At 45.5% G+C, this 16882-nt stretch overlaps 2 protein-coding genes across 5 annotated transcripts in view; one reads left to right on the forward strand and one right to left on the reverse strand.

Annotated features, from left to right (window-relative positions):
• MGAT5 (alpha-1,6-mannosylglycoprotein 6-beta-N-acetylglucosaminyltransferase) overlaps window positions 1-1967 on the forward strand; it is a 259845-nt gene extending 257878 nt beyond the window's left edge. The window contains exon 18 of one of the 2 annotated variants that reach the window (XR_010591273.1): window positions 1229-1967. The gene's annotated coding sequence lies outside the window, so the exon portion shown is untranslated. The remainder of the gene's footprint in view (window positions 1-1228) is intronic. The other variant, XR_010591274.1, reaches the window with a different exon arrangement.
• Window positions 1418-16882, reverse strand: part of TMEM163 (transmembrane protein 163) — a 163000-nt gene continuing 147535 nt past the window's right edge. For all 3 annotated transcript variants that reach the window (XM_005286795.5, XM_042855678.2, XM_005286796.5), the window contains exons 7-8: window positions 6183-6324; window positions 1418-2600 (exon numbers count right to left, since the gene is read on the reverse strand). In XM_005286795.5, the coding sequence (XP_005286852.1) occupies window positions 2540-2600; window positions 6183-6324 (203 nt within the window). In that variant the 3' untranslated portion in view covers window positions 1418-2539. The remainder of the gene's footprint in view (window positions 2601-6182; window positions 6325-16882) is intronic.

Below are 16882 nucleotides of genomic sequence, written 5' to 3' on the forward strand. Positions count from 1 at the left end.
AACCTTTGTTTTCAAAGCACTGTACAAACTTGAACTAACCCAAAGTAAGTACAAAAGACCTAAATGCTAGAGAATGAAAATCCAATTCACAGTGAAAGATGCATTTTTCCACCCCATGTTTCCTCCATACAGAACAATTGGGGGAAATAGAAGACTGTAAAGCCACTCCTGTAGTAGCAGATCAATATTAATTGGGTATAGTAGTCTTCACTTCCTAGTAAAGAGCTAGTGGAGTTTTGTGCTGTTTAGCAGCACATGTCCCATCCCAGAGGGAAGGGGTGAACTGATTAATTTATGTTTTCAGTTGTATGTGTGTACAGATCTGTCTAAATCCTAAGATCTTAACTATGAAAGGGGGCAAGAGTGGACATGCCAGGGGCTCTTGCTACTCCCAGTGACTTCTTACAGATTTCCTAGGAAAGCATGGCCAGAGGCTACGTAGATTCATAGACTCTAGGACTGGAAGGGACCTCAAGAGGTCATCAAGTCCAGTCCCCTGCCCTCATGCCCATACATTACTTGTCTGTATCTGTCTCCTAAAGTAGGGGAAAGTAGTGCATCTGCTAAAGATTGCTGGGAGTGGGCAAAGTAACAGGTGGTTGAGAGATGCTGTGAAGGCCTCTGTGAAGATGGCCCTGTGCCCCCTTGCCAGAGATTCCCAAACTCTACATTTGTGGACCTCCCCCCGCAGTGTTTTCTGGCAATGAGGGGGCCAGGCCCCACTCTCCCCAAAGGAAGAATGCAGAAGAAACCAAGTGCAACCTCAGAAAAGCTTGACAGTGTTTAGGCTGATGGTGCATTGAGACCCACCCTGTCATGCTGACTACCAATTCTGTCTCATTCTTTCCTTGTACTCCCCCATCTGCCTGTCTGTCTATCCATCTGTTGTCTCTTAGATTGTAAGCGCTTTGGCATAGGGACTATCCTTTTGTTGTGTGTTTGTACATCTCCTACCACAGTATCCTGGTCCATGACCGAGGTTCCTCAGCACTACGGTAATACAGATCATAACCTTGTTGAGTATTTGGCGCTTTACTTGGGCATAGAATTATCACATAGTGGAACCCTCAAGCTGTCTGTTTTTACTCCATTGCAGTTTGCCTGAGTTAGGATATCAGAATTTGGCCAACAATTTATAAGTGCTTTATGACTGGGAATCAAAAGTGCTATATAAACATAATGTATCTAAAAGCAATCTATTATCAATTTCTCGGCAATTTGATTGTAGGTCTGCTGTTGTATGTTCTCAACCAAATGAATGTGGATCTCCCTGCTCCTTGATGTATTATTCTGACCTCCATGATAGCATAGCTGCTTTTCTCACCCACGAGGGAACAAATTAAATGCCCCAACACTGATTCACTTCTCCACACTGTGAAGCCAACCTGAAATATACAAAGTATGGAGGAAATTGCAGTGACCAGAGAATCTAGTTTAATGGGCTGCTGTACAGGAAGACTTTGTTCTACGATACATTCTGGAAACAGCTGTCAAATGTTACTTACAGGTACTGTATAAAATAGATACGTTTTATTGTATACATCATGGTTCTTGGATATTATAAGTAGGATATTAAGAAATACATAGGAATGTGTGGTGAAGGGTGAACAGTGTTTTTGTTTTTTGTTTTTTACAGAATAACCTAAATCTGAGTAGCTTTGTGTTTCACCGCAGTTCAAAGCCGTCACTGCTGTACCTTCATCAGGCAACAGAGCAACCACGTAGTCACGAATACTGATACATTTGTGTATGGTACAATAAAAGAGTGAGAATCACATTTCTCATACTGGTCCTTCTTGTGCTTCATTTTGGCTTTTATCTGTACAGTAATATTCTTTGTGCTTATTTGGTCCATGCAAAGCAATGTACTGTGCGCATCACTTGTTAAATAAAAATGAAATTCAAATTAGAAGAGGACTTGTATTTTAGATAATTTAGGATTAATAAAATAGTATCATTTAAACTCTGATAATAGAAATGAGTGGGTCTTGTGCTGTTTTTTCTGTGGGGTCCATCCTCCTAACTTGAGACAAAAATCTTCAGTGCCTTTAAGCGATGGTTGTTAGCATCAATAATCTACATACAGTACCTTTGTTGAGTTGTGAGCTGAAGTGGTTGGCAATGGCTGTAATTCAAAGTTACAGCACAAATTTGAAAAGTTTGAGCCAACATTAAAAAAAAAAAAAGACTCTGAAACTGGCACCTCTTATCTACAGACATCTAGTATATCAATAAAAACAATTTCACTCTAGAACACAGAACACTGCAGCTGGTTTGGAATTGCAAATTATGTATGTTTTCTACTGTCACTTACAGGATTCAATAGCTTACTTGAAAGGAAAATGCTGCTGTTTTGCTGTTTTGTGAGCAGTGCACATATTTGCCTGTTATACAGAGAGATTTCCCATTAAAATAAACTTTAAAAGAAAATACACCATGGGAAAGAAACTGCATAATCAGTGAAATATCAGTGGCACCACTTGCCAAAAGGTATGATGCTGCAGGTTCACAGTCCATACAGAGGAGAGGGCATCTGTCTTCATTCAAACATTTCGTAATGACGCGTTTGCCTTACACGTGGGACCATATCAATAAGCAACCTGGAAATAAAAGCACAAATGAGTTTAGGTCGAGCTGTAAGGGGAAAGCACACAGTTAGGGGAGTTGTGTTAGGCACTCTCATGAAGGAAGGTTTATCTTAGGGCTACCATATGTCCGGATTTCCCCGGACATGTCCGGCTTTTTCGGTCTATAAATAGCCGTCCGGGGGGGATTTTAAAAAATCTAAAAATGTCCGGGATTTCCCCCCCGGTCAGCTATTTATAGACAGAAAAGCGGCGGCCAAGCGCCGCTGGGCACCCAAAGCCCCTTCCCGGCTCCCCCCATCCTCTACAGCCTTACCACGCTGTCCGGGCCCTGCAGCTGTCTTTCCCCTCCTCCCCTTCCCTGAATGCTCCGCCCAGCTGCTCCTCCCCCTCCCCTGCTTTTCGCGGGAAGTCTGAAAAGAAGCAGGGGCAAGCAAGAGGCAGCAGCAGGTAAGCTGGGGTGGGGGGTGCAGCCCTGGCCGAGCGGCTCCCTCCGGCCCGGGCTGAGCGGCGCCCAGCGGCTCCGGCCCCAGGGCGGTGACCCGGTTCCGGCCGAGCAGCCCCGACCTGGCCCGGCTCGGGCCCCAGCAGCGCCGGCCCTGGTTCCGGCCGAACGCGCCGGCCCAGCCCTGGCTGAGCACCTCCGGCCCGGCTCCAAGCCCCGCAACCCCAGCGGGAGTGCAGCCTGATTCCTGGGCTCTTTAAAGCTGGCCCTGGTCAGGGGACAGGGAGGGGGGGTTGGATGGGTCGGGAGTTTGGGGGGGGGGGCTGTCGGGGGCAGGGGTGTGGAGAGGGGTTGGGACAGTCAGGGACAGGGAGCAGGGGGGTTAGATGGGTCTGGGGTTCTGGGGGGGCTGTCAGGGGGGCAGGGGTGTGGAGAGGGGTCGAGGCAGGCAGGTAGCAGAGGGGGTTGGGTGGGTCAGGAGTTCTGGGGTCCTGTCAAGGGGCGGGGAGCAGTTGGATAGGGCATGGGAGTTCCCGGGAGTCTGTCTGGGGGCAGGGGTGTGGATAAGGGTCGAGGCAGTCAGGGGACAGGTAGGGTCGTAGGGGGTTCTCAGGAGGGGGCAGTCGGGACAAGAAGCAGGGCGGCTTAGATGGGGGTTGGGTCCTAGGGGTCAGTTAAGTGGCAGGGGTCCCAGGAGGGGGCAGTCAAGGGACAAGGAGTGGGGGGGTTGGGGGTTCTAAGGGGGGCAATTGGGGAGGGAGTGGATGGGGGCGGGGCTACAGTGGGGCTCCTCCCCCCCCCCCCCCCGTGTCCTCTTTTTTGCTTGTGGAAATATGGTAACCCTATTTATCTCTTCACTGCCGATCAGAATGAAACCAGGCCCAGAACCAGCCCTGCCCAACCTTTAAGAAGCTGTGGCAAGGCACAAGGGGTGGGGAGGTGGGTTCTCCCTCAGAAGCATTTGAAATACCTGGTGCGCTTCTCTGTATTTTAGAAGATGTAAACACAAGGGGCTAGGTTATGGCTTAAAGCCACAACCCAGTGTGGGGGTGGAGCGGGTGAGGAGCAGGATAGTGCTGCAGTGTGAGTCCCCTGGAGGAATTCTGGCTGAATCAGGGTTGGCTCTGCCCGTCTGGGAGAGGATATATCTTCCTGCTAACACCAAGACTGCTTTGGGGAAAAAAATGTTATGGTGGAGGAGAATGGCAGAGACTGCACCCTTAGTGCAAGGCTTATCCCTCAGTGGCTTGAATGCCCCAGAAAGACATGGGACTTGTTAGCACTTCCCCCCCAGAAGTGAGAATGACTGGGACCTGGCAAGGCAGTGCTGGCAAGCTGTACAGATAGAATCTGCTTCGAGGGCTGACTGGCCATGGCAGATCCTGGCCATCCGAAGCAGTAGTGTGGGAGTCAAGGGATATACTTGAAAGATTCTGGGTTCTGTCTGCCATGTTTTCATTTTTCTACTGTAATGTCCCTGTCTCTCCTCTGCATTTGGCCAGAACATCCTGCCTCTGCTGTAGAATGTAGATGCCAATGATTTTACAAGAGCAAATTCCTTCATTTATAGGTGTGGCATTCCTAATTAAAATATTAATAACTTTCCAAAGTGGATTATAAGCTAAAAATCATAGGTCTGGGCACTAGTTCTCTGCAAGGGGAGTCCAATAAAATAGCTTTTATCATTTTTATTATTTTCCTATGAAGTGGGGGGGGGGAGGGGAACCTAAAGACACACATCACCCTGAACACTTGCAGTGAAATCCTAGCCCCAAAGAAGTCAATGGCAAAACTCCCATTGATTTCATTGAGGCCAGGATTTCACCTCCAGTTTTAGCATCACCATTCAAGAATCCCTTATTCCATTCACTTCAATCTAGTAGAAAAATTATTTGGGTCTAGGCTGACCGATCAGTTTCCAAGCCAATATACGGTGTATTTTGTAGTGTTCGAGAGGGAGACCAACATCCAGTGTATAATTTAAACTCAGCCTTCGCTATGGAGCAGCTCACCTCTCCCTCTGTTTCACACAGGAAAAAGAGAGCTTAGAAACAGGCCATAAAAATATTTTAGAGGAATTCTGCCCCCAGAATTATGCGTCTATCCTTCAAAGGTAAATATCCCAAAGCCAAAATTTTGTTGTTTAAAACAAAAAAACAAATAAGTACACACAAAACTAGATTTTAGCTAAAACAAAGCAATACCAGGTGCGCATCTCTGTATTTTAGAAGATGTAAACACAAGGGGCTAGGTTATGGTGACCCTAAAATTATAATGTTTTTGGCTTCTCTGTAACATAAACTAGCTTTTGATTTTTAAATCCCACTGCCACCACACTGCACACTGAGCTGACAGCTACTGTACTAAATTCCAGAGATTTATTACACCAAAGATATATAAGCCTCTGTCAGCTGATGCTTATTATATTTGAAACACCAACAATCCTTTTGTTAAAGGTGTTGTACTGATAGCAAATACCTCTTAACAGAAGAGACGTGTTGAGTGAAATGTAATTGTTATATGAATGGGCTCCATTTTGTTATATAACTATTCTGTTTTCATTGTAGGATTAATGGAATATTGTTTATTTCTGAAAGAAATAACCATTTTTACTTTAATTTAAAAAAAAGAATATTCTGAGAACAAATAAACCCTAAACATGCCCACGGGACTAGATGTTCAGGGGGATGGTACAAAGATTTTTTTTTCCCCCACCACAAGGTCACCTTTCAGTGACTAGAAACTTTCTGTTCTCCCACAGAGTGTTATAGAAAGTATACCATGGCCCATCTAGAAATTAGCGCCTCTCCTGCTCCCATCCACTTGAGAAGAGCAGGTTCCCGAACAATTAATGAACAGTATTCTTCTCTTCTCTCTCAGACACTGTTGCCTTCAATAACTAACAGGATCTGTGGTAATGTGATATGAGCTGCCATGCTGCAAGCTCCCAGTGCAGTAGCTAGCGGCCAGAAACGTGCAGGTGGAATGCACATGCATTCCAGATGAAGATACACACATTCTAAGTGAGGATTGTGCTCTTGTTCAATGTCTTGGCAAGACATTTAGCACTGTAGATCATGAATGAATCACATGCATGTGCTTACTAATGCATGCCGACAGAGCAAATTACAAAAATAAGAAGTTTAACTCACTTGACTCCATAGGCAAGTATTGTGAGTCCCATTAAAATTCCTATACTGCCATCCAGGTACCAGACAGAAGCATTGTGCTTAAAAACTTCGGCACTTAGAAGGATGGAAAATCCCATTATTCCACCTACAAGAGAGTTGAAACCTGGAAGAGAAAAAATAACCATTACAAATCAAGGGAAGCACTCAATCTCTTAGCATCAGCTTAATCGCCTCAACTGTGAAGAGACTCTGTGGGGACAAAAGCCATTATACTGCACCTAGTAGCACAGAGGACAGAGAGTCTCTCCGACTGTAGAGTAGAGGCCATTTAATGCTGTGCTGTACAGGTCTCTAGCACATGCTCAGCCACAGCTTACTATGAGGATCTCATTTGGAAAAAAGAAAATCAGAGTTGGAATGTTCAGTATCAGCCCTTTATATCCTAGGACCTGCCGGTGCTTTTCATTTCCAGTATGAATGAGGTAACATCCATCTCTTGCCATTGTCTCTCTTGTTCACTCATCAGCCGCCACTTTAAGTTTCCATTCTAAATCCTATTCATTGAGTCTCTTTCCTTGAGCAGCTTTGCCACTTGCAAATATCTGAAATTTTCTATCTGAAAAGTGACCCTTTCTTTTAAAGGCCCCCTTACGGTTCTATATAGTTATTGTTTGTTTCTCACCAGTGTCCAGATTACTACTTGAAAAATGAACACCCACAATCCTCTTTCTAACTTCAAGACTTGCAAACTCAGTGTTTCAGGCTGGCATCTGTCTTTCTTTCATAATCCCATGGATAGAAGTTCTGCAGGCCAAATAATACTCTGACAACTGTGTAGGTCTGTTGCTATCCATAGATGCCCTTAAAAACACACATACAATCTCAGTGTATTCAGTGGGTGTGTGCCCAGGTTAACTGGTAAGACATTAGTAAGTAACTTAATCAATAACACGACTCCATCTCACTCTCCCATAGCGTGTGCTGTATTTCTGTGACTTAAAGGAAGCAGAGTTGTCTGTGAATACACACTTGGAGCAGATCTAATGAGTATGAAAGTACCATTTTTACATCATAACTTCAGAGAACTGCACTTTAATATTTGTTTTTCTTTTGATCCATATATCCTGCTTTAATATATACTGGAGCTTCATCTTCTAGCTGAATACATTACTGGATGTAATAGAGTGAGCCTGCTCAGACTATTCCCCATACACGTCAAAAGACCTGCATACTTGTCACTCCCAGTCAGCTGCTTGCAGGCATGATAATGTTCTTTTCAATCCAAATTTTTTACTTTTTCTTTCTTTTAATCTATCAGGTTGGCCCTTCAAAGACCTTTTCTCTTCTAGGGCATTTACTGTCACTCCTTGACATCCTGCTTTTTAAAAGAAAAAGTCCTTCCTCTTGCTGCATATTTGCAGTCCCCTTTTCCTCCCAAACTCACGCTTCACTATTTCACCCTTTCACGGTCGGTGGTTTGTTTTCTGCTGAACAATGACCTTCCACCACCAGCCCTCAAAGGCCAAGTCATCATTCTATAATTTCCCACTGTTGTTAACAAGGATGTAGCTGCGCTGGTGGTCAGAGTGTCTGTATAGATCAGATGGTGGCATCTGCCAGCACTTTAGATATCATTTTAGGCCTGCTTGGAGCAAGGTTAGAAGATGTATTATTTTGAATGCTCTAGTATTAGGAACAGTCGGAAATTGTAGGAAAAATAATTTAGTTTAAACATAGCCAAAGGTTCTAACTCTCTGCCTGCTGCAGCTCTTAGCCTAGTCTCTACCTGTTTTATATTGCACTAACTGATATGACAGCTGCGTGCCAACAGACTATAGCATCTAATACTTCCTGTCTATGGTACTCATATGGTCCCCATCTGAGTGCCTCTGAATCTTTATTGTATTTATCCTCACAGCACCCCTGAGGTAGGAAAGAACTATTGTCTCTATTTTATAAATGAGGAACTGAAGCACTGGGGTCCTGATTTTCAAAGGTCTTTCGGCCTGAGAGACTAAGGGCATGCCTGCACTGCAATTAAAAAAACCCACAGCACCGAGTCTGAGCCTGGATCACCTGACTTGGGCTGGGCTGTGGGGCTAAAAATATCAGTGTAAACATTTGGGCTTGGCTGTAGCCTGGGCTCTGAGACCCAACCCATTCATGGGGTCTCAGATCCTGGGCTGCAGTCTGAGCCCAAATGTCTACACTGCAGTTTTATAGCCCCGTAGCCTGAACCCTGCGAGCCCTGAGTCAGCGACCTGGGCCAGCCGCATCTGTGCCGTGGGTCTTTTATTGCAATGTAGACAATACCCTAAGTGACCTGCCCAACATCACACAGGAATTCTCTGGCAGAGCAGGCTCAGGCTTGTCCCTAACTGCTGGGGCATCCTTTCTCCCCTTAATATTTTGTATTTCTCCTTGTTAATTTCCAAGGGAGCTCTGATTAAAATTCCATGGCAGGAGATAGCCTTCCATTTGGAAATGCTGCTTCACTCTCAATATTAAATAAACCCGGGTGCCTTGTATTTATCACTCAAAGGAACCTGAGCAGAGTGGTGGTTAAGCAATGCGCTCTTGTATAACCCACAGTTCCTAATAATAAATGCTGTACAATGTCAAGTTTTTTCATCACAGGATCTCTAAGCACCTTCAAACCACTGACTGAACCCTCACAACACTCCTGTGACTGAGGTAAGTGTTCTAATCCCCATTTTACATATGGATAAACTAATGCATAAAGGTATGACTTGCTCAATGGTCACACAGAACCAGGAACAGAACACAGGAAGGCCCACCCCCATTCTCCAAACACTAGACTATCCTGTTTCTCTTAATAATGGCCTTGCAATGGCAGACCAATGCGCTAAAAGAGAGGAGCTAGGATCTGGAAAGGTTTTAGCTTTTGGACAAAGGGTTTAATTGTTCTTTTGAAGTTATCATTGCAGCCCTTTCCCGAGTAATGCAAGATTGTTCCCTACAAGCCATTTTCTAGTGTTTTGTCCAATCTATTTTTGAATCCCAAGCAATTCAGCGTTCACCTGTTCCTTCTGGGAGACTGTGCCACAATCTAACACATCTCAGAGCCAGCGAGTTTTCCTTAAACATTCACTCTCTAAATTTCATCCCATCACTCCACAGCCTACCATTCTATGTTCCATTCTGTCCTTGTTTACAACCTTCAAGTATGGGCAAACTGTTAGGCTAATAGAAGACTGAAGAGAACATGACTACACATATTTAGCTCTTTAAGCTCTCCTTAATCAGTCCTTCCTGCCACATAATCATTTTTGTTTTTCTCTGAACTCTCTCTTATTTGTCAGTGTCTTTCTGGTAATGTGCGGAGAGGAAGGTGAGATGGAATAAGTTCTGAACTCTAATGATCCTGAGGTTTGAGTTCTCAGTAGACTAGCAGTTGGGCCAACTGTTGTTTATTTGTGTTCACACAGATTTCAGTTAGACAATGTGCTAGATGAAAAGACTTCATTTCCTAGTTCTGAATGTTCAAAGGTGGGATTTTCAAAAACACTTAAGAAGTGATTTAGGAACACACATCCCACTGACTTTCTCCTTTCTGTGTCAGGTACCCTGAAGTCACTTAAGCACTTTTGAAAATGCCTCCCCTCGTGTTTTTGAGAATGTGCTTGATAATGCTGACCAGATCTAGCTTACCAACACTTGGGGTCTGGACAGGAAGAAGCAAACTGGGGGGAAATGATTGTTGGAGAACATCAGTGATTGTTCTTCATGACTGTAGCCCATATTGGCTTAATAGTATTTACAGTATAAACCTGGAGCTAAGAACTTTTAGGCCCCAATTCTGCCCTGAGATCTGTAAGCCTCCGAATGGAAGTTGTATGCATATTTGAGGGCACAGCTGGCTTCTTGGAATGCAATTGCACTTCTGAATTGGTCTGCTCTCTCAACCACAATGGCAAAGGCACTGGAAAAATTCACCTAAATGAAGGGAAATATAATTTGGTCAATTCAACCCATGGCTATACCCAGAAAATATTCTGAAATAAGGGGCAGATCTACACTACAGCCGGGATCGACGCTCTGAGATCGATCCATCAGCAGTTGATTTAGCGGGTCTAGTGAAGACCCGCCAAATCGACAGCAGATCACTCTCCAGTCGACTCCTGTACTCTACCCCCAACGAGAAGAGTAAGGTAAATTGACAGGAGAGTTTCTTCCATTGACCCCCCGCAGTAACTCGACCTAAGGTTGCGTAGCATAGGTCAACTTACTGCAGTAGTGTAGACATAGCCAAGGACATTTTTGCACAGACCTATATTGCCATGAACTCTATAGAGTGTACATGAAGTAAGAATTCTAATCTCAAACTCCCCTCTACTCACATCCTGACAAACTCATCCTACTGCAGAACAGCAAACTTCCTATCCCACAGAAAGCTGTGAGGGTGAATACTCCAACCAGCTAAGTGCCATTCTGTGTGGCACACAATTTGCTCTGGGATGATGATATTGCTGACTACAAGTCTTGTGTCTGGTGGTTCAAGCTTTGTCATCTAACAGAAATACATGGAGAAGGAACTTGCTTCTCAGCATAAGGGAGAAATAATGATCCAGGGGCAGGATTCAAGGAACTGAAGATGTAAATAATTGAAACCACATAATAGAGAGAGAGAGAGTAGCCCTTCATCAGAGTGAAGATAGCACATTAACAGAGACAGGAGGTTTTGTTGCCTCCACAGGTTGTAGCCTGAGTTTGATTCTTATATTACAGACAGTTAAGTACCTCTCTGAAGTACAATCAGTATTTAATGAAGAGACTCTTCTAAGTCTTGAGAAGAACTTTGGAGTGTCCAATGATCAGCTGCGAGATCATGAAGGTTGTATTAAATACTTCCCTTGGAGCACATCACTAGTTCACAGCCTCCTCCTACTAATACCGTAGGCATTTGAAAAGTCAGGCCTTGAGCAAATTGGCTTGTTAAACCTGTTGAGAAATGGATTTTTTTTTTCATGTAAACCCTTCAACACAAAGTTTGCCATGGGAATGAAATCTCTCTAGGTTCAGAACAAAGGTACTTACTGTGACAGCCCTCACATGGATTCTTTTGATATTGGCATCTGGCTAGTGAGGTCTGAAGCTATCTGTGTGAGTATTGTATCTTGGGATTTCTATGACTCAGGTGCACAATACTGGATGTGAGCCACTTGCAATATTTCATTGCACCTGTTGTGCTAGCATAGTTACTGGACAGACATCTTTTCTTAATTATAAACCAAACTGAGAGGCAGCACAGGCTGATTCATGTGAGGTTCTCCACATCCTCAGAACGCCATATATAATCGCACCTTAGAATCAGAGAAAACTTGCACTCCACTCACCGTATCAGAACTGGATCAAGTCCCACAGATACAGGTATCGTATACCGTATGAAAATGCAATGAAAAAAGTCCATTCTACTACCTGCCAATCAGAAACCGTGCCAATCACACTCCTTACCAACAGCAAAACAAAAATTGGTGAAATAGGAGCAGAACCAGAAAGGAACAGAGACACACAAGCCAAAGGAGGACAGTATTTTTGAAAATACCTTCTTATTGCCTGGAGTGGGGGGGAGGGACTTTGACAGCAGAGTAGGACAGAAGTCCAAAACATGTGCAGCAGGTAGGGGGCTCCTGCTCCTTCCAACTCCCTTTTAGTTCTCTGATTCGCTATTGGCTGGGCAAAGGGGGAAGGAGCTAGTTGATCGGCTGCTGTGTGCCTCTCCTTGCCTACTTAAGCCTCTTAGTGTATATTTACACTGCTGTAAAATACCCGCTGCATAGCTACTCAGGTTCCTGGGGCTAGGCTGCAGGGCTAAAAATTACAGTGTAGATATTTGGGCTTGGGCTGGAGCCCTGGCCCTCAAACCCCACAAGGGGGGAGGGTCCCAGAGTTCAGGCTCCAGCCCAACCCCAAACATCTACACTGCAGTTTTTAGCCCAGCCCAACTCAGTTGACCCAGGCTCTGAGATTTTGCACCAGGGTTTTTCATTGCAGCATAGATGTACCCTTACTCTTTGGTTAGCTGTTGCTGTTTGGCCACGCCTGGAGCAAGCGTACATGTGGGCAACATTGCAAGAATCATGGGATCAGAGCCAGCACATGGACTCTTTTAGGTTCCCAGCTCCGGGATGCCAGGACAAGGAAGAATCGAGGTGGCTTCTACAGACAGGCGATACAGTGCCCAGAGGAAAGACAGGCACCTCTAGGACTGCCCCTCCCTACTTCTAGGGGTGCACTCTGGTGGAGAGGTCTCTAGTCCATCATGGAGGTCAGACACTTGGTTCCCCGACCTAGAGGCACAGCCCGCTCGAAGAGTAGGAGCCCTGCAGGGTGGATGGGTATTGATGCAGCTTGCTTCAAGAGCTGCAGAAAATTCAAATCAGAGGAAGCTGCAGGGGACTCAGCAGTGCACCACTGCCTCCCCCGGCTGCTGGGAGACAGAGGCAAGGATGTGTGGGGTGGCTGCTGCTGCCATGGGAACATCTGGCTCCCTGGGTCCTGTCGCCAGGACTGTCCATGGTGCTGCTGCACTTGGCCCTGCTCCCTCCACCCCCACTCAGAGGAAGACAGCCCATGACTGCTGAAATAAGGCACAGGAGGAGGACTGGGGCAGCTACAGCAGGGGTTGGCACTGTGGGGGGTTGAAGGAGCATGGTAGTAGCCAGAGGCCTTAGAAGGGGTCTCCCCTTTTGTTCCCTGGGAAGCCCCAGTCCAGCCCTCATGGAGACACTGAGCGGTGGCCTCAGAGATGGGCAAGGATTCCTTTACACCACTTTGTCAAGCAATCATAGACCCAGAGTCACTGCCCCATGTGGGAGTCAGATTCTCAGTCCTCCAGGACTTTGGAGTGGATGGGGACCACTGGCAAGGCAACAATTGTGAGGAGGGGAGCTGGAGGGGGACACTAGCCTGGACTGAGGATCAGAGTAGGACAGGGAGATTTTAGTGGACTGTACCCAGGACCTTGGCTGGGACCATTCACCTTGCAGCTGGTGGACAAAAGATTCCAGGAGTTTGCCCTATTTGCCAACAGAGATCTACAGTGATGCCCAACCAAATGTGGAACCTTGGCTGCTGACAGTCACAGGAGTAGTCAGGAATGCAGTTGCCCCAACGATGGCCTGTGTGGTGTACCTTACTGAGTTCACAGAATCTAAAGCTCAGGAAGGACTCCAGCATCTGTGACCCATCCCTTAGCATCAGGTGGTGAGAGATGCTATGTCCTTGGTGCACTATGGGTTATCTCCCTCCACTATATCAGGTCAAATAGTAGAACTGTCCTACTGGTGTAAGCTAGCAGGTTTCCCTGGCCCATGTAGAGATTTCCTAGTGTGGAAGTCTTGGTCCAGAGACGAAGTGCAGAGGAGGGGTGACAGGAATCGCATAGCCACAGAAATTCTTACAGGGTTATTAAATGGTCTGCCCAGGATATGTAGTGCTGTGATGGAGGCCATTTCATTCAAGGCAGCATTTCTTGTGGCCTTTGGTGCTTTCAAGGTGACAGTGCCACAGGCAACCATGGACAGGTCCAGGTGGGCAGTTTAATTACCGAATGTACAGTGTCACTTGTGCAGTGTTGCTGCACTTAAGGTTCTCTGAAATAGATCAGAATGGGAATGAGGCCTCAGCGGTGATACAGAAATGTGCAGATGAATGCCTGTGCTCTGAAAGGGCACTCAACGCTTTCCTAGCCAAATGGAACCAGGAGCCAGGCCCACTGTCTATGCACGTGATAGTAGCTTCCTGACAAGACACCAGGTTGCTGGAGTAATAAAAAAAGCTTTGGCCTGCTGCAGTCTCAACCCAGCTAACTTTAGCTGGGTTTCTTTCAGGACTGGGGCAGTGACAGCATCATCTGAGGGCTTTGACTTTTCCTAGGTTCAGGCTATAGGACGCTAGAAATCAAATTGTTTCAGAAGTTGTGTCCACCCCAGGGGAAAGGTTGCTGGGACTGGCATTAAGTGTAACTAACCCTCTCTGTTTCTGAACCCAGTAGATATCCAAAGCATAGTCGATGTTTGAATTTGCAAACACTCTGTAGTGCATTGGACCTGCAAGAAGGTAGCCAGGTCGGCAGATGGATCACTGCTGGGCTTCAAGGCTGAAGCTGTACATATGCAGTGGGTAAAGCAGGAAAGGCATGCTGTGGGAGCAAACTGCTTTGAGTATGGCAGATGGGACAAGAGCTGGTCTTGGCACTCGATGATGATGGGCTGATTAAGCATTTGGGGCTGAATGTTGGCCAGGCAGCAGAGCAGGTGCATCATAATTGCACTGCAAGACTGAAGCCATTGGCCTTTGATGGTATGGCCAACGGGGCATGAGCTGGTCCCATCACTCATTGATGCTGCTAGTTGATGTTGGATTAAGCAATTGTGGCTGGACGTTGGCCAGGTCAGCAAGTGGATTGAAACTAAGCTGCAAGGCTGAAGTCGTTTGCCATCAGTGGTATGACAGATGATGAAGCATGAGCAGGTCTCAGCACTCGATAGCCAAGCTACAGCCACTTGATATCCTGATTATTCCTCAGGGCAGAAATGGTCCTGGGGACTGCAGATTAAATTTAGGGACTAGGATACAGAGGGATGTGGAGCTCTTCCTGCAAGGCACTCAATTTGTCTGGTCAGAGATGCATGCAAAATGAGTTTGGTGTGGGGTCAATGAGCCAGCTCATGTCAACAGAGCAAGAAAAAATGTGAACCATGAGGTAGCCGCGATCATTTTGAGAGTTTGGGTGTGGTGGGGTGCTGGTGGGGATAGCAAATAGCGATATCAGATACAATAGACCTGAGCTCTCTAGGAAGGGGATGGAGTTCATCTGTCAGATGTTGGGGCTTACATTGGCTCCATGACCTCAAGGTTTGGGTCAGGCAGGAAATGCATACCAGGAAGGAATATACGTTCTGAGACACAACCAGGAAGAGGTTATTAGGGATCTCTGATAGAGTGGTTTTGGTTGACAGAAGGGAGAATCCAAATTAGATAACATCAGTAGACTTTTATCCTCTACACTGGCAGCTACTACAAAAAAGAAATGCTAGCATAATGGTATTGTTAAGGTTGCCAGATCAAACACTCAAGTCAGCAAACTATTTCAAATGCTATGGTAGCTCTAGCATTGTATATTTCCTATTAATTAATATGATTCAATATACAAAGGGTGTAAGGTGGATGAATCAATACAGTAACTCCTTGCTTAATGTTGTAGTTATGTTCCTGAAAAATGCTACTTTAGGCGAAACGATGTTAAGTGAATCCAATTTCCCCATAAGAATTAATGTAAATGGGGGGAGGTTAGGTTCCAGGGAAATGTTTTCACCAGACAAAAAACATTATATACATATACAGTAGAAGTCTTAAATAATTTTAAACAAACAGTGTAATACTGTACTCACCAATGATGATTGTGAAGCTTGGTTGAGGCAGGGGCATAGCAGGGTCGGGGCATGGGGGCTTGCCCCGTTCCACTCATCCGACGCTCCTTCTGGGGAGCGGGGTCGGGGCCTTGCCCGCTCCCTGGCAGGAGCACCGGGCAGGCGGGCAGAGGAAGCCAAACAACCTTATAAAGGAACTTTGCGCAACTTTAAACGATGTTCTCTAATAGATCATCAACTTAATAACGAAACAATATTAACTGGGATGACTTTAAGTGAGGAGTTTCAGAGTAGCAGCCGTGTTAGTCTGTATCCGCAAAAAGAAGAACAGGAGTACTTGTGGCACCTTAGAGACTAACAAATTTATTAGAGCATAAGCTTTCGTGGACTACAGCCCACTTCTTCGGATGCATATAGAATGGAACATATATTGAGGAGATATATATACACACATACAGAGAGCATAAACAGGTGGGAGTTGTCTTACCAACTCTGAGAGGCCAATTAATTAAGAGAAAAAAAACTTTTGAAGTGATAATCAAGATAGCCCAGTACAGACAGTTTGATAAGAAGTGTGAGAATACTTACAAGGGGAGATAGAATCAATGTTTGTTATGGCTCAGCCATTCCCAGTCCTTATTCAAACCGGAGTTGATTGTGTCTAGTTTGCATATCAATTCTAGCTCAGCAGTCTCTCATTGGAGTCTGTTTTTGAAGTTTTTCTGTTGTAATATAGCCACCCGCAGGTCTGTCACTGAATGACCAGACAGGTTAAAGTGTTCTCCCACTGGTTTTTGAGTATTTTGATTCCTGATGTCAGATTTGTGTCCATTAATTCTTTTGCGTAGAGACTGTCCGGTTTGGCCAATGTACATGGCAGAGGGGCATTGCTGGCACATGATGGCATATATCACATTGGTAGATGTGCAGGTGAAGGAGCCCCTGATGGTATGGCTGATGTGATTAGGTCCTATGATGATGTCACTGGAATAGATATGTGGACAGAGTTGGCATCGGGATTTGTTACAAGGATAGGTTCCTGGGTTAGTGGTTTTGTTCAGTGATGTGTGGTTGCTGGTGAGTATTTGCTTTAGGTTGGGGGGTTGTCTGTAAGCGAGGACGGGTCTGTCTCCCAAGATCTGTGAGAGTAAAGGATCATCTTTCAGGATAGGTTGTAGATCTCTGATGATGCGCTGGAGAGGTTTTAGTTGGGGGCTGAAGGTGACAGCTAGTGGTGTTCTGTTATTTTCTTTGTCGGGCCTGTCTTGTAGGAGGTGACTTCTGGGTACTCTTAATTAATTGGCCTCTCAGAGTTGGCAAGACAAC

Source organism: Chrysemys picta, chromosome 11 (assembly GCF_011386835.1).
Source record: "Chrysemys picta bellii isolate R12L10 chromosome 11, ASM1138683v2, whole genome shotgun sequence".
Lineage (NCBI taxonomy): Eukaryota > Metazoa > Chordata > Testudines > Emydidae > Chrysemys > Chrysemys picta.